The sequence below is a fragment of the Anas acuta genome, chromosome 10 (genome assembly GCF_963932015.1).
Source record: "Anas acuta chromosome 10, bAnaAcu1.1, whole genome shotgun sequence".
In the NCBI taxonomy this organism is placed as follows: Eukaryota; Metazoa; Chordata; class Aves; order Anseriformes; family Anatidae; genus Anas; species Anas acuta.
This window is the reverse complement of record NC_088988.1, coordinates 10,589,527-10,612,763: the sequence shown is the minus strand read 5'-3', so window position 1 is coordinate 10,612,763 and position 23,237 is coordinate 10,589,527. Positions and strand designations below refer to the sequence as shown.

The 23,237-nt window shown below is 38.9% G+C and overlaps 1 protein-coding gene across 3 annotated transcripts in view; it reads right to left on the bottom strand.

Annotated features, from left to right (window-relative positions):
- Nucleotides 1-23,237, bottom strand: part of PEPD (peptidase D) — a 133,196-nt gene that overhangs the window by 12,613 nt on the left and 97,346 nt on the right. For all 3 annotated transcript variants that reach the window (XM_068693766.1, XM_068693767.1, XM_068693768.1), the window contains one exon: nt 7,266-7,450. In XM_068693766.1, coding sequence (XP_068549867.1) covers nt 7,266-7,450 — 185 coding nt within the window. The remainder of the gene's footprint in view (nt 1-7,265; nt 7,451-23,237) is intronic.

Below are 23,237 nucleotides of genomic sequence, written 5' to 3'. Positions count from 1 at the left end.
GAATATTACTTTTCAAAGAACTGTTTATTTTCCTGTATAATGCTACAACAAACTATATCCAAAACCATTTTCTAAGACTGATTTTATTTGGAGGTTCTGCTCACATTTTAAAATTGAGACACTCCCACAGTAAGCACAGATGTATGACACTGTCATTTGTGACTGTACTCCTGCCAAGAACATCGGATTCCAATTAATGGTTCATGTAAGGTAACAAAAAACAGCATGTCTAGGCAATAAGGACTGTCAAGGGAACAAGAGAATTATTATGTAAACTGATTTCATTACTATGTAAGCAAAATAAAAGTTCAAATTAAGTTAAGTGGAGAGTAATATAAAATATAGATCTATTTTTGGAATAAGGAGGGAATTAGGAAGTATGCAAATATGCCTATCGCTCAGGAAAGTAGGAAGACTTACAGAAGACAAGAAGTTGCAATATCCCAGAATACCTCAATGTAAGGATGAATAGCGATCTACTTTTAAGCAGCTCAGTGATTAATGGTATGTTACTTCTTCTATGGAAGAACTGCAATGTGCATCAGGATGGATCTTGTCCCACAGCCACCAGCTACCAGGCACAATGATGGAAAGCACAAAGAGCTCTTGGAACCCTTGGGTGAGACTGATCTTGGGTGTGTCTTTAGATCAGGTCAGAAGAAAAACACATAGGTGATGTCTGCTGGCTGCTCATCTCCTACAAAGCCGATGCACCAGCTGGCGATGCACAAACACAGAAACCAGGGCTGCAAGGCTTAGTTGGCATCGCCCACAAGTTTTCTCAAGCCAGCAAGAGCAGCAAAACACGGCCACAGCAGAGATCACCAAAGCTATTCATAACTGCAAATACTGAGAGACACAAAACTAGTTTCTGGTGCTTTTTTCCAGTTAAATCATCACAGAACTTCTCTGAGCCTGAAAAATAAGACTGTCCCGTTTGGACCACATCCGATACAGTGAAGTCCTAACTGTTTTACCAAATTGAGTTCAATCAAATATTTAATTCAACAGAATACCAACGCTGTATTGAGATTATACAAAATTAACACTGAAGTGAAATCTCAGCTCTTTCCCTCTTCCCCATTCTCCCACTGTGTATACCCAACATCTAATTAGCTCATTTATTGTAAAAAGAATGGAGCCCTATGTGGCTAGTAAAATAAAAGGCCTGAATTCCATTTCACTTGTCTCCTGGTCCCTTCCCTCTCAGCCCTTGTTTCTCTAGTTGAGTGCTGCTAATGAAGATTACTTTATTCAGTCTGTCCCGCTTTTCCCCAGCAGCCTGAGCTGCCTATAGTCACCTGAAGGTACTGCTACTCCTGCCTTTGAAATCAGCAGCAGGTTACCCGAGAACATGCCCCAAGCATCATATACCACTTGTGGCATTTGCAAGTCAAAGCTTCCACTTCTGCAGGAGAATCTAATTACTAGCTGGAGCTTTTGGGACACAGCTCTAAGTTAATATTGGGGGAATGAAGGGCAAATGATATTATCTGGCTATTTTTATTTGGAACATTTTTGTTCTTTTCCTAGGTGGTATCAGGTTTAAACTGCCTGGTAAGTTTTCTGCTATTGCAGGGAGTGAGGAAGAATCACCTGTCACTTACTCGAGGTAACTGCCTGCTCTGAGTCAGATACAGCTGAATTTCAATCTATCGCTTTGACACGGTTCTGTCCATAACTTCACCTGTCATTTTTACTGCCTGATCCCCAGATGTCACCAACCTCCATTGCTATCATAATGGAAACAATGCAATGTACAGTTGTTTTTTTTTTTCTTCTTAAAACCTAAGGGTGAGAATAACAGAGAGCAAATAGTAAAAATCACTAACTTGCCAACTACAGCATAAATCTGGAAGATGAGGAAAATATTATTTAGATAGATAGGTTATTTAGATAGATAATTCAAAAGAATTGTGATAAAAAGTTGTTACTAAGTTGTAACTCTGTTATCTTGGTTTTAGATTCCTCCTGCATGTAGAATGACTTGCTCAAAAACACAAGTTCTGTTAGTCTCTGCTAAACTTTCAGAAAGATTTGGACAACAAATATTCAGATAAAAGCTCTCTTAGCACACAAAGTGTTTTGCAACAAACTTCAGCAAGTAAAACAAACATAAGCAAGTATCTACTTCAAAAAAAAAAAAATAATGAAACCCAATCCAAGCAATAAATAACCCAAGTCCACAACACTTTCTTTCTCAGAGGAAGAGGGGAATCCTGTGGGGAGACAGACCATGGTCTGCACCAGGCACTGCACTGACACACCACCTGGACCTTCCCTTCTGTTCTGCCTTTGCCCAAGTCCTAAGTTTCCAAGAACACCCACACTCCAGCAACAGACCTTGCAGGGAAAGGCTGCTGGGACCTGATCACAACTTTTCTGAGCATATGAAAGATGTGACAGCTATGGTAAGAAGATCTATTAACCTAACTCTGGGAGGGGTTTCAAATCCCACAGAAGAATCTTTAGTGCTGTAGGAAACTTTACTGGTGTTAGACCCAACACAGACACTCTGGATTTCAGTGCTATTCTGCATGGAAATGCTGCAGAATTGAAAGCCTTTATCAGTTTGTCTTTTGCCTGCACTCTGCCTGCTCAGTGGCCCACCCAACCACACGGATCTGCTACTGCTGTAAAAGAATGCAAAGAATCAAAAGAAAAGTGATTCAAGGGGACCCCATGAGGCATGAGAAGCAAATTTCTTGTATTTTTTCAAGGCAAAAAAAAATGACTACAATAAAATAAAAAATAAATTAAAAAAAAAAAAGCTAAAACTGGTAAAAAGCCCTTTTTCTCCTTGCTCGTTTAAGTGCCTACCATACAGGTTGTTTCATGTTTGCAGGTCCTGGGTACACAAAGCTGCAGCAAGGCTTTGCGAGGTTATGACCAAGTGAAGCAATTTGCATCACTGGGGCTCCACATAACAGCTTTAGGCTCCTTGGTAAATTCACCTCATCCTCTGCTTCTTAAAGGAAAAACCATTAATGCATCATTTGCAATGCTAACCACAAAAAATGAAATTTTCTGCTTCAGCATAAACTAGGATACAAAAGGAAAATAATTTTTGTCAGAACAAGAAAGGGAACAAGATTATTCCTGCATTCTCTAGTAGATTTGGTGACCTAAATCCCCAGACAGTCATCTGGGACCTGGTAGAAAGCTTTCTGTTTGAGCCAGACGGAGCCTGCACACATCTCTGAACAGCAGAGATGTTCCCCGAGCACGCACAGTCACGGAGGACATGGATAACTCCAGGATCAAAACAAACCGCTAACCTTAATTTGCCGATGCAGAATAGCAATGAAAGGATCAGCTTTTCGTGAGAATAGAGAACTGAATTAAAACTTTAAACTAAGGTAAATCTTGTAATTTTAAAAGACAAAACAAAATGAAACTCTTAATTCACAAGATGTTAAAATCGCAGTAGTTATTAACCTAACTTAAATTAACTGGCTTATTATTACAGAAAGTCATCAAATGTACTTAGCATTCTTCAGAGCCTTACAGTCAATTAATATAACATGAAATTGAATCAACTCAAGCATCTAGAGACACAGAACCTAGATTTAAATGAAAACTTCAGCCCCATCTACCTCAGGGTCTGAAAATTTGGGATCACCTACCACATTTGCTCAATTGCAACAGGCACAAACCCTCATTTATATCCCATATCGAATTTACCCAGAAACAAATGAAAGAGTGTGGGAAAACCACCTCCATGATTAAATTTTACAGCTGAAGCTAAGCCCAGTGGAGTTTTCACCCTTTGAAGCTAGCTCTTTCTGACTGAGGGCCAGATTTTCTGAAGTGATTAGTACCACTGGGGCTGGATTTTCAGAGCTGCTCAAGTTTTAGTTAGACCCTTAAAAGAAGCAGACAGATTTTCAAAGTAGTATTCAACGCTCAGCTTCCCCAGTAGGAATAACGTGGCGCACTACAGGAGGCCACATTCTCAAAGGAGCTCTTGACTGTGGAGCACTTCTGAAAATCAGGACATTTACTTGCATGCTTAAAAGGGGAACACCAGTGGTTACGTTCTTTTAGAAATCTTGTCTTAAACATAGTTGCTAAGCCACCTTTATTGCTGGCCAATACTCATTACTCTTTATTATGGCAATAAAGGATGGGAAATGTTATATTTTCTAATATTCAAGAGTATCCTTTACAGAAAACATGCAAACTTTTTAGTGTTTGTAAAAAAGGAAGAAAGTGCTTGTTCAGTGCTACATGTGAAAGCAGCTTACTGGAAAAGATGAAAACCTATTATTGCCAATTCTGAAAAAAAAAAAGCAAACCAAAAAACTTTGGCTACTAATGAATAACTAATCTAAGCTAACAATGTCTGGAAATAGTTTTTTTGGAACACACAAAACTTTGTGACGGGTAAAAATTAGGAAATTAAAGCTTATTGTATTATTCCAAATGTAACTGTTTACACTTGAGGAAAAATAATGGAATAATATCCACTTGGAAAAAGTTTTTATTTTTAAAAATCCTTTGTAATACTCCCAGAAATTCCCTCGGCCAAAATAAAATAACTTGCTTCTTAACCAGTTAGAAAAAAAGAGCATGATACATGGCATAGGCTCAGCGTACAATAAACACACAAATAGCTTTATAAAGTTCCTTGTGAAAATCTTGCTAGGTAGTAAATGTTTAAAACACACCAAAAATCACTCCCCAGTCCATTTGTTGCTTTCAAAACACATCATCTCATGAAACAAGCCATAGATAAAAAAGCCTTCTCCTATTTAATACAGACATTTATCAGACTCATGAGAAGAGTCCAATTGCTCACTTTTAGATTTGCCTGGGGAAAACCTCGTCCCCTGAAGCCTGCCAGTGCCACCTGGGAGCTGCAGCCCCATGGCTTCCTGCTGCCACAGGCGGGAACTGTGCCTCCTATTAGAGGCTCAAGCCCAGAAGCACCTAATGCAGTTCACGCCATCGACAGGCTTCTGATGTGGGTTTTCCACCATCAGGTGCTCTGACGCTCACCTTAGCCAAATGACCCAATGCAAGGAATCTCATGCTTAGGGTCAGAAGAGATGTGACAGGTCTAACAGAGGTGGAATCAATGCTGCAGAGAGACTTCAAAGGGGCTGCCCTTCTACAGAAGCCCAAATGCATTGTTTTTCAAACTTAAGCTGATGCCATGCTACATGCACGTTTATATGCCAACACTTCAGCTACTTGTTCATGAGTTCACATACATGTTTGCCCTATATTCAGGAAATTTGTTATTTAGGATCAGATTCTGAAAGGGAATTAGCCATGCAAATATTTTTAATTTAATAATGTAGTTGCATGTCTACACAAACAAATCTAACATTTGCAAGTATAAAATTTTCTATCTGCAAAGAGCTCTGGTATGTTTTACAGACCTTCAATATAAAAGTGGAGAGTTTAACTTGTATGAAAATTGCATCCCTAAATCTAGTTTTATCTATAAGGTTGCTCTTATAGATCTCTGGATATATCAATATGCTCTCAGAAAAAATGTCTCTTAAATTATATAAAAACTTAAAAAGCAAACACAATACTTTTCACTTTCTTAACTCTTCTCACTTGTTCCTAAAATTTAGTTCTCTCTCTACCGTACTAAGTCTTGAACATATGCTTAAGTTTCAGCAGCTCCACCAAATCCAGCAAGGTTATTCCCAACACAAGCGAAAACGATCTAAGCAAAGGCATGCAACACTGGGGTCCTGGATTTCAAAGTCCATGAATTCTCCCAAGTCACCACATCCCCTGTGCTTTGCTGAATGCCTTCCATTTATACACGGAGAGAATGCACTTGGGAGAGAGAGAGGAGGAGAAATATCCATCCTGTCTGTATTAGCTAGTGAAGAAACCTTAAAATCAGCATAGGGTTGCTTTTGATTTTTGTTTCATTTTTATTACATGTAAGTATAATAGCTGATGCCAATACATTGTCATCACAGTACTGTGTGTCAACAACGATCATCTTGTAGTGTTTAAAAATAACAAGTACCCTCAAATATTATATGCTGTTTCTTCCCCCTGCAAAAGCAAAATCAGTGAGAGCAGCTGTTATGCAGCCCATGCACCCAACATGAACAAGCTTTTAAACATGCTTAAACCTTCCTTACCTAAGAAAACCCTTAAACAGTCAGCCTCATGTAACCTTTTGCGCCAGGGGAGTTTTAGGTTAGATGTTAGGAAGAACTTCTTTACTGAAAGGGTTGTGAGGCATTGGAACAGGCTGCCCAGGGAGGTGGTGGAGTCACCATCCCTGGAAGTCTTCAAAAGACGTTTAGATGTAGAGCTTAGGGATATGGTTTAGTGGGGACTGTTAGTGTTAGGTTAGAGGTTGGACTCAATGATCTTGAGGTCTCTTCCAACCTAGAAATTCTGTGATTCTGTGATTCTGTGAAAATGTAATACAGAAAATCCTTCTGAAATCTTTCTGAAGCTCCTGTAGACTTCCTTTTTGTATTCAAACATTATGTTCAATTTCCTTAAAGAGTTTTTTTTTTTTTTTTCCAGTATCATTGCAAGCATCTTATCATTGGGTACAAAATTTTACCTATTCTGTTCTCAAACTGCAGTCACAAACCACTGTGTTAATTCAAGGGAAAAGGTAATCACTTTGTGATTTCTGCAGAAACTCAGAATACAAGAGATCATGCTTTCACATTTTCAAAGACTGGGAGACTTTATGGACACTTCCCTTCTATTTCTGTTCCAGGACAACACATCTACATCGATGCCTGTGTGGACAGGAGAGATTAAAGTTCAAGACAGGAATATAAACCAGATTGTTTCCATATGCCACAGCCATCAGGATTTACTAGCCCAGTTAGAACAGTGGGTTCCCACAGCTGTCTCACATCTGGTACACAGCAAGTGAGTCCTCTCACAGGTTTCATGTGGCTCAGGTACACTACATAGCTTTCTGTCATGGTATAGTTATGCCTGAGTGATATATGTTACAGTGGTGAATCTAGGAGGTACACCACAATGTATATAGAAATTGAACAGATGAAGAATGCCCAGAGGGCAGCATCAGTTGATTTCTTCCTACAAGCAATAGATATTTCAATGAAGTAATAAATTTCCCTTAAGTGAACTGCGTAAAATATCACTAGATACACAAAATATCAAAAGGATACACTTAAATGCACCTCTGTTCCACCTCTGAGAAGATGTAACCAACTAATCACGCATTAGCTAAGAGAAATGCTGATCGAATCAGAGGGGTTAATCTATGAGGCCGTTGAGAATGGACTAACACTAACCTCTGGGTAGCCTCCAACGTCATGCACGTCGATTCCAAGTAGATGTCCAAGTCCGTGTGGCATAAATATTGCACCCAGATGAACCTTCACCATGTCATCTACATTGCCTTTCAGAATGCCAATTTTTGTCAACTCCTCCAGATGGACTCTGTCAGCCAGACGGTGCATATCAGGCCAGGCGACCCCTTAGAGAGCAGAAACAAGCAGCTGAGTTAACTATTGCTAAAAGTTTTTAAAGACAACTTTCAAAAAGCAGATGCAACACGTCTTTATAAAAAAAAAAAGGTGGCAAGAGCAACTACATTAGCACAAAAATACTTTAAACAAGACAAAATTATCTTAAAATGCATGCAAAGCACTGAAAACTACAAGCAAGAGGAACAGCAGCATCCTATAATTCAGCTCCACATGAAAAAAATTAAGAAGCTGCATCTATGTCTATGCAAATGCATACATATCAGTGAGGTTTTCAAAAGAATATGAACTGTACAATGCAGTTACTTAAAACACAAAACATAAAATATTACTATACCTATTACTTTCAATAGTTATTATATCCATTTAGAGCATTTGAGATGGACAGTACTTTTCTATGTATGTAGGAGATTTAAAGCCCACATCGTTTGGCAAAGGCACTCTCCAGAAATTAATGATTCCCTTGTGTTGATGGGCTGCGTAAAACACAAGTCCTCTAATACACGTACTAACACAGCATTACAAAATACTGTTGGTTGACTAGAGACAGCGTGCCAGGATGCATTAGATTTCTATTATTTTGGTATAGGATACAATTTTGTTTGACAAACTGCTGGGGGGGAGGAGAGAGGAAGAAAGCAGCTCTTTTGTTAGTAACACAGTACTGTCTTAATTAGTTCACCATGGCTTTGAGTCATCAACAGAGCAGTTGCAGAGTCAAGACAACTAGGGCTAAGGTACAGTAAAAGAATATTTTCCTTGTTCAATTTTGGCATGATTAAATAAATAAAACCCCAGCAATTTTTAAGGCCAAAGCCCCATCAAATTCCATTTGCTTTAATCCCATTAAATACACAGCTTTAGGGTCTTGTGAACATTAATGTCGTATCAAAATTACATTAAAACTTATTGTTAAAGGTACTGAGGCTTCAAAAGCTGAAATAAAATCAACCTATGGGAAGGTTTCAATAAAATTCAGTTCTCTTACACAGCTCTGATATAAAGGTCAGACAAGTGTCTGCTGCATACTGCATGCTGCCCACCCCACCAGTGCTGTACCTTCAAGCTACCACCAGCACTGCCTAGAATCGGTTCAGCGTGCAAATGAACACGCCGGCTCCTTTTCTCCCTCAGATGTCTGAGCTATCACCTCTTCAGCCTGCTGTCTGCAGGCAGCAGCAGAAGCACCTTCTCAAGCAGTACCACAAGGCTGAGGTGTGCCGCACAGCACACTGTACAAATCCTGCTTTCTCCCAAAAGCCAACAACACCCAAGTGAGTGATGCTCATCCACAAAACTCGTGCAGTTTTCCCCTTCAAAATGTGCTGTCTTGTGTTTGTTTAGAAACGAATTTAGATTTTTCCTTCAGTAAGTATAAATACAGCTATAACCATCTGTTCTTTGCTGTGATCAATGTAATTATATTTTAAAAGCGTTTCAATGTTATCTTTTTTGGACATTGACTGTATTGCAATTTTCACTTCTTTACATTCATCCGAAGTTATTTCACATCTTACAATTGATTCCAACCCATATGATAAATTGAAACCACTACAATCTACCATATAGATGTTACTGATATCAAACTGGCAGTATTACTGAATCACGGCTGTTTTCCTGTTCATTCTGTAGCTGTAGGAATACCGGATTTCTGCATGTACCTCCCGGTTCAGCTTCCACACTTCTTGATCAACTCAGACTGCTCTAAAAATTTTCAGTATTCTTTCTGGGGGAAATCACACTTTTTTTGAGACCTCTCCCATGATTTCTTAGCTGAGTATTACTATAAGCCTTCTATTTTCGCCTCCACGGCTGCAAAGCTACGTATCTTATCTGACTCTGGTCAACTATTTGAAGCCTCCAACCTCTTTTGATGTAAACAAAGGTCACAATTCTGCAGCTGTAAGACAAAGCACAACTGTGTCCCGGATGCTCTGCATAAACATGAAATGAGGTGCCTGGGAGAAGAACTGAAGATGAGGTGTCTGCTGCTCACAATAAAGCTTCCCTCCAAAGCTGTGCTGGTGCTATTTGTCTCAATCCAAACCCAAGGACTCCACTTAAAGAGATACAGAGACCTTTTATCAAGCTCAGGAAGAGATGCAACTAATAAGAGAGAGGATTAAACTGATCATAATGTTAAAAACAAACAAATTAAAAAACAAACACAAAACACCAAGAATACATATCCATTTTTCTGCAGAAATTTAATAGAGCAGATCAACAATACTACTCCCTAACTGGAAAGACTACCGTGTTTGTAAATCCTGAATAATAAATCTGACCAATAAATCCAATACAGCCCATTTATCTCCTCCCCTCTACTTTTTTCTGTTTGCCTTCATGGAGAACACACATGGCTATTTGCCCTCTTCTCCTCTCACTGGCGCTCTGTCTTCTCCGTGCTTTTATCTTTTCATTAGAGACTAAGGACAACAGAAAGCTGCACTGCAAAATAAATTACGAAGCCGGATGGAAATCTTGCAGCTTCAGGCTCTCAGTTGGAATAAAGGCAGCAATACTTTTATCTTCTAGCCAGTGCCATCAGCTTTACTAGCTGGGGGAAGCGCTGCAGCTCTGGCTCTGAGATGCACACTGCAGGAGCTGTGCAGAGTGCTGGGACAGCACGGCCAGAGGGACGTCAGACTGCTGGAATCGCCCCGCTAACTACAGCTAATCCCGCTCTGCAAGTAAATAGAAATTGGTGGTCAAGGCATCCTAGTGAAAGACAAAAAATTGAGATGCACTGCACTGTCTGTTTTACTGCCTGGCTTTGTTTCATTATATCATGACTCTGAGCGTGGTGGGATTTTGCATTATTGGGCCACTCTCCTCCAAACCACTTAACCTACGATAGTCATCCATATGTAGGCTATTATTAGTGTTCTAAGACAAAATGGGAGGGCATTTTTGAGCTAAGTAGAGATAGTGAACCAAGTGGAGTGACCTTACTGCACTTCAATTAAAAAATGGTGATATCCTTGTCTTGTTTGCTATGAACTGACTCCCATCACGCTAGGAATAAACTTTGATAATTAAGTGCAAACAGATCCTCCCACCCCCCACACACCCCAGCTTTTTAAACAGGGGATTTGACAGGCAAGAAGGATCTGAACATTTTTTCTTCAAACATTTCTTAGTACCCTTATAGTCTCAAAAGCATTAAAAGAAACAATTACTTTTCAGTTATATGGGGACTTCTTAGAAGCACTGAACAGTCTATTGAAAGAAGGAAGCTGTCCTAATTCTATAAGGATCTTACTTTTTTTTTTTGCATAAAGTATATTCACATGATGCATACATTTAATATACAGCTCTTCAGATTTATTTTAATCTTAAAATACTGTTAGGTTTACCTAATAATTAGAATCTTTACAATACAATGACCTATCCAAACCTGTCTCTGGAACTGGTTTTAGCATGTCTTAACTGTATTTTTAGTTAACTAGTACATATACCTGAAGTACAAAATCAAATTTTCGTATGTCAATACTGAACTTCCAATAACTGTGTGAAGCGCAGAAAGGATTAAGTATCATGGCTGCCTTTGCTAGGAAAGCCATAGACAGGATTTCTTCAGTACGCTTCTCACCAGTTTTTTGGATTAACTATGCTCAGAGCATAGAGAGCTCTGTCACCTGCTGCAAGCTGAAACAGCAGAAGTCAAACACTGTATTAACATTCTTGTAGCAAGATGAAAAAGTTAAAAAACAACTAAAAACCACAAAGAACTTCCACACAAGTGGATCTAATATCAGTTGTATGTGTTACTGCAACAACTTGATGGTGTTGCAACACCAATCTGCATTAGCCTCACACCACCAATCACCCATGAGGATGTTTTACTGATTTATTATTCAGGATTATTATTTTTAAGCTTTGGAGAAGATTATCATAGTTGCAGACACGTTTTTTGTGTAAAAAAGGTTAGTTCCATTATTATCTTTAAGCCATTTTATAAACCAATTATACTTACTGACAGATGGGGTTTAGAAAGCTAGATTGGAGGGTCCTTGGACTTTGAAAGCTTGTACCAAAATGAGTCTGCACTCAGGAAAATCTGCTGATGATGTGTCTGCTCCATTCTTAATTCTCTGCCAAATGAGATACTGGGTAATACAGGTCACTGAACCAACGGCTGGCTCCCCAGGAAAGCTCAGTTACCAAGGCTTGTTAGGCTGCAATTCGTTACCTGCCATGTAGCATATGCTTGGGCAAGAGGCCAGGGCAAAAAGCACCTTTTACGGCACCACACACAACCTAAGCATTAGAGATCCCTTGAGTTATAAAGTGAACTACACAGCAATGACCAGAGGCGTGTATGTCCAATACTGAAATGCGACAGACCACAGATTAATTAAAAAATATATTAACTATACAGGCTATTAATTTTCAGAGGCAGGTACCAACTACTATATTACTGTACTAACAGTGTAACAGAGCTTCACAGAAGCGTGAGGTACTGTGTTTAAAAATGGCAAACCATACATTAAGTCTATTAAGCTTTTTTTTTTTTCTGATTTGGTCCCATCAACCTGAATGTTTTCCAATATTCTTAGATAATTACTGTGTCAGAAAAGAAAAAGATAAAATAGGTATATAGGTATTGTTTTACTTCCCTGAAAGTATTTCCTCTCTGATTTTCTGTTTGACAAAACCACCAAATTTCAGATATACCACTATGTTTTCATAAGATCTCATAAGGACATCTTTTTGAGCATTCTACTGATGGGGAAGACTTCTGTTACAAAAGAAGAAAAAGAAAATGCTTCTAATGAAACCTGCAATTAAAAACATACCTATCTTTCAATGAACATGCCATAACTTTCTAAATAGTAGAATTAAAAATGAGTGTTATATCACACCACAACCTGCTCCTTAGTTGCTGTTACCTCACTGGTATTTTCATTCAAGGGATTATTTTCTGATGCTTTATTAGAAGCCATTCTAGAACGTAAAGCAGAAGCAGCATACAGAAGTAATTTGGAATAGCTACATACTATTTAGCTACTTTGGTCAGAAAGGGCTCTGGAAAGGCCTAACAGGATTTTTTTGGCCGCTACTTAGGGTACTTTGTGGTTGTAATGTGACAATGATTAAACCACAAATGATTTAGCAGGGTTTTTTTTGTTGTTGTAGGGTGGCTTTTTTTTTTTTTTTTTTTTTTTGCCAGCACAGATGTCACAATCCTACTAAAAAAAATAGTATGGCAAGGTTATAGGAACTTCTCCCCAAATTGTGCTAAGGTTAAACTACATTTTATTTCTGAGAGTCTACAGACAAGGGCAAAAGGCCTGATGTCCCCTGGCAGTGCCACTGAAACGCAGACACAACATGCAATCCCTGTCCAGCCAACAAACCGCTGGAACAGCTTAAAACCTGCCAACAGGCAGTAACCATATCAGACAAAACAATAGGTCCTTAAAAAATTCTAATCAAGCCCAGTTTAAAAAACAAACCAAAACATTGTTTAAATCACAGAAATTATTATTTATTTTCTCTTCACTTGGGTGCTAGAGAAGAATTTGTTGTCTTTCTGATTTTCATGCTTTCCTTTTGGCACACTAGATTGGAGAGCAAACAGTTGCTTGGGTTTCCAGCCAGGTAAGGCAACTCTGGGCCACAGGGCATAGAAACCAAGAGTAAGAAACCAGAAGTCTGTACTCAAGCACTGACAGCATTTGGGCAACAGTGAAGCTGTTCTCAGCTTCATACCATGTGTAGATAATTGCCTGTACAAGTCACAGCCAGCATTAGACGAAAAACTCATCCTGCAACCCCCCAGTGAGATGTACCTGGCTGACAGGAGCAGGAGCTGCAACAGGGAAACAGTGATGGCCCCACTGCCTCCAAAATACTGACCACCTCCTCAAAAGGCTGAATAGCCTTGTGCTCCCTGGTTGTATCATGGTATTTCTTCTGCATCAGTATCACAGCAGTTTTAAGGGGGGTAAAACCCATCCTCCCCATTGTAAAATCTACATATGATACTCTAAAACACATCACAGGGATCACCAAGATCTTAAAAAAAAAACAATTTCAACAGATGCAGACATGGAGCAAGTGGAAGGATTTTTACCATGTCTGGAAAGCTGCAATATTCAGATTGAGCAGCACTGTCAGACACTACAAATTTTACTGCATGCTTCTTCTACATAGGTTTATGTTGAAAAGAGGAAAAAGCTTGGGGGAAGGCGGGAAGTGCCCAGAGGGAGTGATTGCGGTGTGGAAACTTATCAATCTTTGAAGCTTAGAAAAGACTCTGTTTAGATAAGATTCAGGGCAAACAGAATAATCTGTCTAGGAGGTTTGCACTCTGACAGCTACAGCTGATATAGTGTCAAGATTGAAAGACTCACGAACTTTGTACTCCAACTCAAATTACAACGTATAAAGTACATTTCCTGAATCCTGCACTGGAAGAAAATTAGTGCATGTCAGACCACATAACAGGTTATTCCCCCAGTGCCACTGCTAAAATCAGGATTGTACGATGTTACACTTGTACTACCTGTTACCAAATTTAGACAACAGAATTTATTTATTTTTAGTCATTCTTAAAACATTTTTCAGTTGAGAAAGGCTAGAAAACTGCCACCAATGCAGGCTCTAAGACTTCTCTCTGCTTTGTACAAGTGGGATTTTTGAAGAACCACTGAAAGCAGTGGAAAAATCCATGTGCACAGCATAGCTGGAAAGCTGCACGTTGGCCCCTGTCTCATGGAGAAACTGCCCCCAGGACTGGTCAGAGAGCTGCACACCAGGGTGACTTCAGGGCAGAAGGGCCCAACTGTCTGGAAGTGCCTGGTTTTATACACTTGGAAATAACTCAGTGTTATTTTTGTCTTACTAACGTTGCAGTGGTCACTGTATGCATGGGTCAGCTCCTGTGTATTAGTCACAAACAGCAAAGAACGGCTCCCAGAAGGTTTGCAGTGAGACTCACAGTCTGAAATCTTGCATTTCAACAGATCGTTGCTTGCACAGAGGGACTGGAGGATTTGCTGAATTTGACAGAAAGAAAAAAAAAAAAGCCTATTTCTTTCACCCCTTGCTGTAGGTTAATGCTATTCTGGGCAAGGGTAGGTTACATGTCTAACAATGAGCACTCTGCTAAGCAATGACACCATATTTATGTAATATCTTGCAAGAATCAAGGATTGCTACTTGACTGTCAGCATGTTTGTGCATCCTTTACTTCCTTCAACTTTTATTTCCTAGGTGGTGACTGATGCTTTAGGCATTTATACTGACAATAACTGAATTAATTTACCACAGAAAGCTACATTACCTTTTTGGGTCAAACTCAGAAAGCCAGTCAAAGGGAAACTTATTTATGAACCTTAATGTTAGCTAGAAAAATACAGCAAAATCCACTGAATAGAAAAGATAGAGAGCAGACTACAAATGTTTTTTTTATAGCATAGATTGACAAGATTTATTCTCCAATCTGTCTTTAACACAATAACACATTCTTAGCTGCAAAGGGAAAAAAAAATACTGCAGTGTCATTCAGTAGGACTTGCAAATATCAAGTACTGGTTATAACATGCCCTGAAAGCATTTGTTCTTCAGGAGAATTGGTATGAAATCTTCAACTTCTGTTATTAATGTTTTATGCCTGATAATAATTTTTTTTGCTTCAGATATTACAGCATATTAATAATTATCAGCAACGTTTTCCCTAAAATATGACCATCTGAATGGGAATAATTAATACGGGCATTTTAAAACTATACAAACTATAAACTAGACTGTGTTCCCACACCCTTCCCTGTTGTCCTATTGTCAGAAAGTCCAATTTACAGCCCAATTGCTTCCTAAAAGTTCATCTAAATAAGCTACTGGTTTTATACAGCAAAACAGACAAGTGTGCCTACATGGTATTCTACTAAGTACAGCTCTGGACTACAAAAAATAAAAACCCAATGACTTTCATGCAAAAAACCACCCACTGCATGTGAATGAGAACCTTATTTGGAGGGGAATAAATATTAATAACTGTTTCAATTTTCTTTAGAGATAATAAATTTTAATCCTAGTTGAATACAGTGACAATTATTCTAAAACGCTATTCAAAATAGTAGCAAACAAAAATCAAACAGAGCTTTTAAGAAGTTACAGAACTGAAATAGACAGAAGTGCTAAAGAAGTGATCTGTATATTCACCATTTTTAATTTGCAGATGTTTCTAAGCACAGTTCTGCTTAATTTAACAACAGAAACAACTGCTCGTAATATCTGTTATGTCAAATACCCTAGCTATTAGTTTCCAATTAAATAGTTCTTTAATTAATTGGGTTATTCTAATCCCTCGTCTTAGTACTATCCTGCCCAAACTAAATTTGAGTAATGTCTTCAAAAAAGAGTAGTGGAGAAGATAGAACAGGGAATCATACTAGTGCTTTGAACTCAAATCACAGCTCCTTCTGTTGTATAAAGTAGGTTACTTATGAAAGTGACACGTGTTCACTAAACACTACCTCCTCCTGACAGTCACTCTGAAAAAGCCATGCCTCAAATATTTACAGATTAAAAAGCTTTCAAGAATACATATCATCCAAGCTTTCACATTTGGCTGTACAAAATAATATAGACCATTCACCTTCTAAATTCCCCAGGTTTATATCTACCTCCATGAATCATTTAGGAGTGGTCAAACAGGAAGGAGGCAAAACACTGGAAAATAAAGAGGCTGCTTTGATTTGTCCTAACTTACAACATTCCTTGGAGGGATGCATTTGGGGAAATCAGCTATTAAAGGCCTCTCTGCTACAACGTATATAAAAAGCTATATGAATGAGCAAAAATGTAAGAAATCATTAGAAAAGGAATTAAAATTGGGCACAGTTTCACACAGTAGCACAGCATATTACAGCTGCCCAGGAGCAGATCAAGGGGGATTAATTTGCTTAGCATCCTGCACCTGCAAATACACAGGGCTTTCTTGGCTCCTATGCCACCAAGGGGAAACCAGGAGGAGCAGCCAAATGCTCACACTCTAGGAATGACCGCAGCAGCATCCTAACTAGTAACATGCTGAACATCATTTTAAGGGAGCCTATGGCACGTGGCACACCATGAGTGTCCATGAACTTCTTCCTAGTGAATTCTCATGGATCTTTTTTTCTCCTCATCTTTAAAGGAAGGCCTCATTTAGACCCACAGAAGGGTTTAATGCCTTCCTCTGCACCATATTGCACCTTACAGTTTGGCTCTAAATCTACTGAACACAACAAAGAAATGACAGCAGAAGGGCTATTGCTAACTTGAGAGAACAATCTTAAAAAATTGATTCTCAACTGCAAAATGCAAAACTTAGCTTGGCGAGGCAGCTGCAGCAGGGACTGTCAGCTACAGAGAACTTCTAAAATCCAAGCCAAGCAGTTGCTGACCTGCTGCTTGTCCCTGGCTGCTTGTCCTCCTGGCTGCTTGTCCCAAACGTCTCTCCTAGGTCTCAACTTCACACCATTCATACAGCCCTTACCTCTCCATCTTTGTTACCTTCTCTCTTCTCAGTTAGCTGATTTCTTCTAAACTAATCCCTCCTTCAAGTAGGGTGCTATCAGAACATTGCACACTCTCATTAGTAAAAGGACATCTTATTTACTTAGGTGTTGCTTTACCTTTTTTTTGCCTGAATTTTTTTTTGGTGGTCACTTGACTGGACTTTCTTGTCCAAAGATTACGTGGCAATCCTGGTACCTGAAGCAATGAAGTCTGCAATGGCTGATCTTTGATCCTTTAAGAAAAGACTTAAAGAAATGAGGTCTTCAAGCCCTTATGTAAAACTTGTGCTCTGAGAAAGTTATAAACAGGCAAGATTACTAAGGGATCTTCCAGCCTTAGTGTGGAGAAATCTGCATCTTATCAGAGATGTTAGCCCTGACATGGAGATTCCTTTTAAGACATTCCCCAACAGCATTTATCAGAAAAGCAGAGCCTGAAAGCCAGACACAATATGATACTCATTCCCTTGAATCATAAAATGCAGGACTTGGGGATAAACATATACAAGAATGAGCTCCAACTTGAAAAAAAAAAAATCAGATACAAAACCTATAGGCCCTATAGGGGTCATCCTACGGGGAGGCCCTATAGCAATGTCAGCGTCCCAGGGAGGAAAACTTTCACACTGCATATAAACTGGCTTGGTGAACAACAACTTCTGTGCATATTTGGAACAATTTTTTATTTTTCATTTTATTGAAACAAACAAACATCAATCAGCAAATATTCCCAGCTGCCCTGCTAATGTCTGAATGCAATTTGAGTTCAATGGGGACTTGGATATACAAGGTTTTTAAATCATATAAATGTAGAGATAGGAAATTGAGTGGTTGCCAACCTGGCCTTACTCAACTTGTTCCTTGGGAACAGTTCGCTAGACAAAGAAGTCTTTTTTTAACTGGAATTCGGGACAATAGAACTTACTGACTGAGGTGTTTTAATTCATTCTCTTTCTCCCCAAAAACACTAACACGTATAACATATTGGTAAAAGTTTTTTTTAAACATACACAAAATTTGCAGTAGTACTAGGAATGTTAAGCACAACAAGCTCCCTTCCTTCCCATTCTCCTGGGACTTTCCATTACAGAAAAGGGAGGAATGTTCAGTGATCCCAGTGTGCAACTGTAAAGGGATAAAAATGGGAAGTTCAAAATTACTCCAATACTTAGCTCATCGATCTTAAATACACTATCTGTTTACTCTCTAGTGCATTAAACCAAAATATCTTCAATTGCAAAATGTGAAGATAAGCATGCTTCCTTTTTATTTCTTCTAAGCACAGCAGCTGATTAAATGTATTTGAGTAACTAATGCTACCACTACACTGTCCTCACCAACTTGGAATTACGGAACTCCAATTCTCAACAGTCTCTAAAAGCTCAAGATAATATTCAAAATAATAACCTTCAGAAGTCACCTGAGTGGCTGGGCACAGTACAAAAACACAGCCATTTGTTACAGAACAAAGAAGAAGCTATTCCACAGCAACTTCCCAAATACCATTGGACACATGTGTAACTAACAGCAAAGTATCCACTGGAGAACAGAGTGATAGTCAAAGCGGGGTTACATCTGAATTTGGTTCATGCACACAAACTGCAGCATGCCACCATCCTTTGCTTGACTTGCAAATATTACCTCCCTATTAAGAGCAAGAGTTGGGAATGGTCACTGATTCTCATCGACACTGATGACTGACATTTTCTTTTGCATATTTTAGAATGTATTAAGAATCATGGAATGATTTAGGTTAGGAGGGATGCCAGAAGGCATCTGGTTCAAGCCCTGGCTCCACATAGGGCTAACTTCAAAGCTACATCATATTTCTTAAAGAGGTTTTCTAGAAGTTTCAGAGAGGAACTCACAGCAAAGCTAATTATTTTACAATTTTCTACACACAGATTTATATTAATGACAAAGAGCAAACAATACTGTTCTCTCAGGTGTAACTTGCGACAAATGATTTTTAAAAAAAATATTAATTAGTCTATTACATTGACATTGGATCTAACCTATGTAACTGGGACAAACAGAACTAGACAGGAGACAGGATTTGGTAGAATGGACAGAGAGGAAAGGTTATTGCTAACTTACGAGAAAAAAACTCAGATACCTATTCTCAATGGCAGATTGAAGATTGGGCAATGTTGCCACTGAGAATTCACAATCCCCCTTGCCCCAGTCAGGTTCCCAGCAGGATGCTAGGCAACTTGCTTCAGACGCGTGGTTTCTTTTTTAATTTATTTTACATATGTTCAATACTTGTTTTCCTTCTTTTTTTCAGTGCTTGGCTTGACAGTCTGGAGTTTGACTTGCAGAAACGTTAGGCACAGCTGTAACTGAGGTCAAAACAGCTGGATTTTGAGCAGGAGCATTATGGTAAATACTTGAAAGAAAAATCTCACATGTGAGGTTTCAATCTTGGAATCCAAACCAATTCTATATCTTTTACACTAGCTTTTCCAGCCTGTCTGCCACCGTCTGTGGAAGGGCAACTGCTGCACACTTCCACATAACTAAGACGAAGTGCAAGTGAACTGACTGCCTGTCAAACACGTGCACACACAATGTGCACTCTGAGGAAAAACTGGTGAGGACGTTAATAATTCTGGATTCAGAGCAGGTTTTGAACAGCAGACAATAAACAGACTGTGGGCCATGCACGGCACAATAGGTTAAAATAAATTACAGAATAGCTGCTCATTAGCTGAGTTTTTTTCTGTTACGTGCATTGCATGAAGATAGCAATGGGGGAAACAATGGGTATCTCTGCAGTGGTACTATAGTTTTCATCATCCTAGGATGTGGAACCTCTTGATAGTCTCCACTTACTGTACTTTGGCTTACACGGTGGAGTTTTGAAGGGCATGAGCTGAATTCTTTTCAGATGAAACCACATAGGGCAATGTGCTCCAGGAGTGCACCTAGTGTGCCTCAAACAATTTAGCAAATCCAATGAGATTGAAAAACAATACCCAAATTAGACAAATCAAGGCACTAACTTCTGGAATACTCCGAGACACTTGGCTTTACAATTTCACCATTTAAAATCCTTTACAGTATCTACATAAAGAAATTGTTTCTGAAATCGCTGTTCTGAGGAACAAGTAGATGATGCCTCAGCCACTGAAGCAGTGGAAGTGTCAGTATTTTGCGCATACGCCCCTGTATTTCAGTTCTGTGGAAGAGCAAATTTAACCCAGATGGACTTGACGCATTAAGAATATCCCCTAAGCAGAAATGCTGCATTCCTCTCTGACATTTTGGATCACGAGTCTGACTTTGTAGGAAAGAGACAATTATCCACTGCCACACAAGCACGCCTTTTTGACTCTTTCGCTTCAGAGACTTAGCATTGCTGCCCTTGTAAGAGATCCATGTTCAGTAGTTTCAAAATTGCTGCTTATGCAATAGAACCAAGTATGTCTTGCCCCCCCCCCCCCCCCTTTATTTTAAATAGATTTGGTTTGTGGCAGGAATTGTGACGGCTGCACTGAACATGGCTATAATCCCACAAAGAGCATTTAACTTTCAGAATACATTATCTGGGTTGCAGAAGGCACTCTGTTCTTTCAGTTGGAAGGTATGAAGACCCATAAATACGATTTCAGCTGCTTTTATTTTTGGACCACACACAGGACTTAGATGAATATTTTTTCTACAATAAAATGTGATGCTTTCAAGTATTTTTGAAATTATGATTGCTGTTTATATATAACAAGTATTAAAAAAAAAAATGGTAGGAAGTCTACTGTCTCTCTGAAATCAACTTCACTTGATAGTCAATCAGGTTCACACGAACACCAAATAATCCCTGAACTATACACATCTATATAAGATGTTTAATGTTGCTAGCAAATGTGTGTCCTTCCAAAGCCACAGTTATGTAACACAGTATTTAGTTAGTGTCTCTCTCTATAGCACTTGCTTCCTATCTTGCAACAAGAAAGACTCTGGGAATCATTAACCTTCAAAAGACAACAACTACATGTCCCCTGTGACCCTTTGCCACAAGGCACAACTAAGGCCCCAGTTCTGCAGCTGGAGAGAAATAACATTTTCTACAGTTGCTGACTTTGCTGTGTAACTTCTTTTTACTCAGCCTGCCACACTAATGGTTACTGTCATGTGAGCCAAGTCACTTGACTGTCTTTTTCACTCCTTTGATCTTAGGAACCCTGGAAAATGAAGACAAACAAAAATAATAGCAAAATAAGTCAGGGCTCCATAATTCAGAAAATCTGACTAAAACATGATGGGGCTGGGTTTTACATTTACTGCCTCTAAACCCACAAACTTCTTTGCCTCCTTATTAGGAGACCTAAACTATTTACTTTCTGTTAGATGGGGAGAAGAGATACTTGAAAGCTGAATTCACATCACCCCTTGCTGCTCCCCTTTGTGACAGTAACAGACCCCCCCAGGACTGATCCTGCTGCTTCAGTCAATGAGCTAACAAGTGAGGTTTGTTCAACCAGGGTAAGGAAGCTGCAGCCTCTCCCACAGAAACTGCTTTCCCTGTACAGCAGTAGCAACACATCAACTTTGCATACACCCCTTCGAGGGGCTTGGGGCTTTCTCAACAGCCCAAGCAGTTTGTCACACTGGAAAGTCATCTCAGACATTGTAAATACTTTCCTGCCAGCTACCTATTTTAAATACTTTATGTCATTTTCAGTAGTAAAGAGTCTTGGTCTTTAGGGTGTTTCCTCCTCATAGGAGGAAAATAATTTTTAAAGCTTTCTTTTTTTTTTTTTTTTTTTTCCCCCCAGTGGACAGAAGGGTTAAAGCCTGCAAAAAGAACACATGTACAAGTCATATGGACCTGAAAAGCAGACTTTTCCAGAGCGTGAATATTTTTGCACATTGCAGGACTCTATTCAGAACTGTAATTCAACACAATACAAAAGGGACAGGTTGCATTTCACCACACAGTAGTACCAGATGAACCAAATCAATGAACCAGTCCACAGAATGTGCATTTAATCTGCTTTCTGTGGCCAGAAAATTCATGATTACTAGCCTCATGAGCAGAATAAATGCATTTGCACCATTCTTCTAAACAGGCAAGAAAACTAAAGCACAGCAAGAGAACAGAAAGTTCAGTCCTGTCCCAACGTTCTTCTTCATTCGGTCTTCTCCCCAACATTAAGAATTATTTCTCTTGAAAACTGTCTATAAATCTCAAGCTCTCAAGGCTAGTAAATAATCCTTGCAACCAATTTGAAGAATTATTAAACTTAGTATGTCCTTATTTTCTGATACTGTAAATAAATCAGTAAGTTAACTGAGGAATTCTCCACAACATTCTGAGTACAGAATCATATTAGCTCTTAAGTTCTGAAGATAGTCCACAATTTATTAGTGCAAAATACTGATAAATACCACACGAGAGGTGACACTGAAATGTTAGCAAAATGTGAAGATGAATGGGAACAGTATTATTCAGGGGAGAAACAGCAGATGATGGAATATGCACATTACTATTAAAATGGCAAAATATCTGGTCTCCGTTTGCAGATAAGCTTCAAGTATTATTGCTCTGTTCCAAGCTACTCAAATGAACAGTGCTGCTGCCAGCTTGTAAAACAGGAAAATTACGTATGCTCTGACTGGCAATCCAGAAAGCCCATGCAGTCAGGGTCTGAAGACTGAAAGCTAATGTGGTAAATATAATGGACAAGTGTGCTTTGTGCATTAAGTACACTTTCCTCAAAGCTGTTTTGTTAGTAATACTGAAAAATGCTCAAGTACCTTCACCACTGAAATACTCAAGATCACAGAAGCTGCTGGCTCTAAAAGCATTTATTTGCTGCCCGAAAGCAGAATTGGAAAAAATAAGATTTTCATGAAGCCAGGCAGTTGTTTCAACTATGAAAATGTATACTTGAACAAACTTGCCTGCAACTTAAAAGGCATAAGTGAAATATCCAATAGCCAGTGCTTTCTAAAGCTTTTAAAGACTAATTAAGTGTCCTTCCCAAAGGTACACACTCCATCCTCCCTTCATTAGAAGATTTCTATTGAGTTTGTGTGTAAAATACAGAAAATGCTTGAAACAAACTGAAGCATGACACATGTTCACTCAAACTCTTACTTCATTCTTTGGCATAAGCTTCCTGAAAAGATATCTGCCAGTGTAAACACCAGAATAACTGTCACCACAGTATTTAAGGAATTAAAAAAAGTAGGAGGTTAAAATACCTTTTAAATACTATTAGTAGTTGCTTATGTGTTATTTCTTTAAATATTATATGGAGAATGT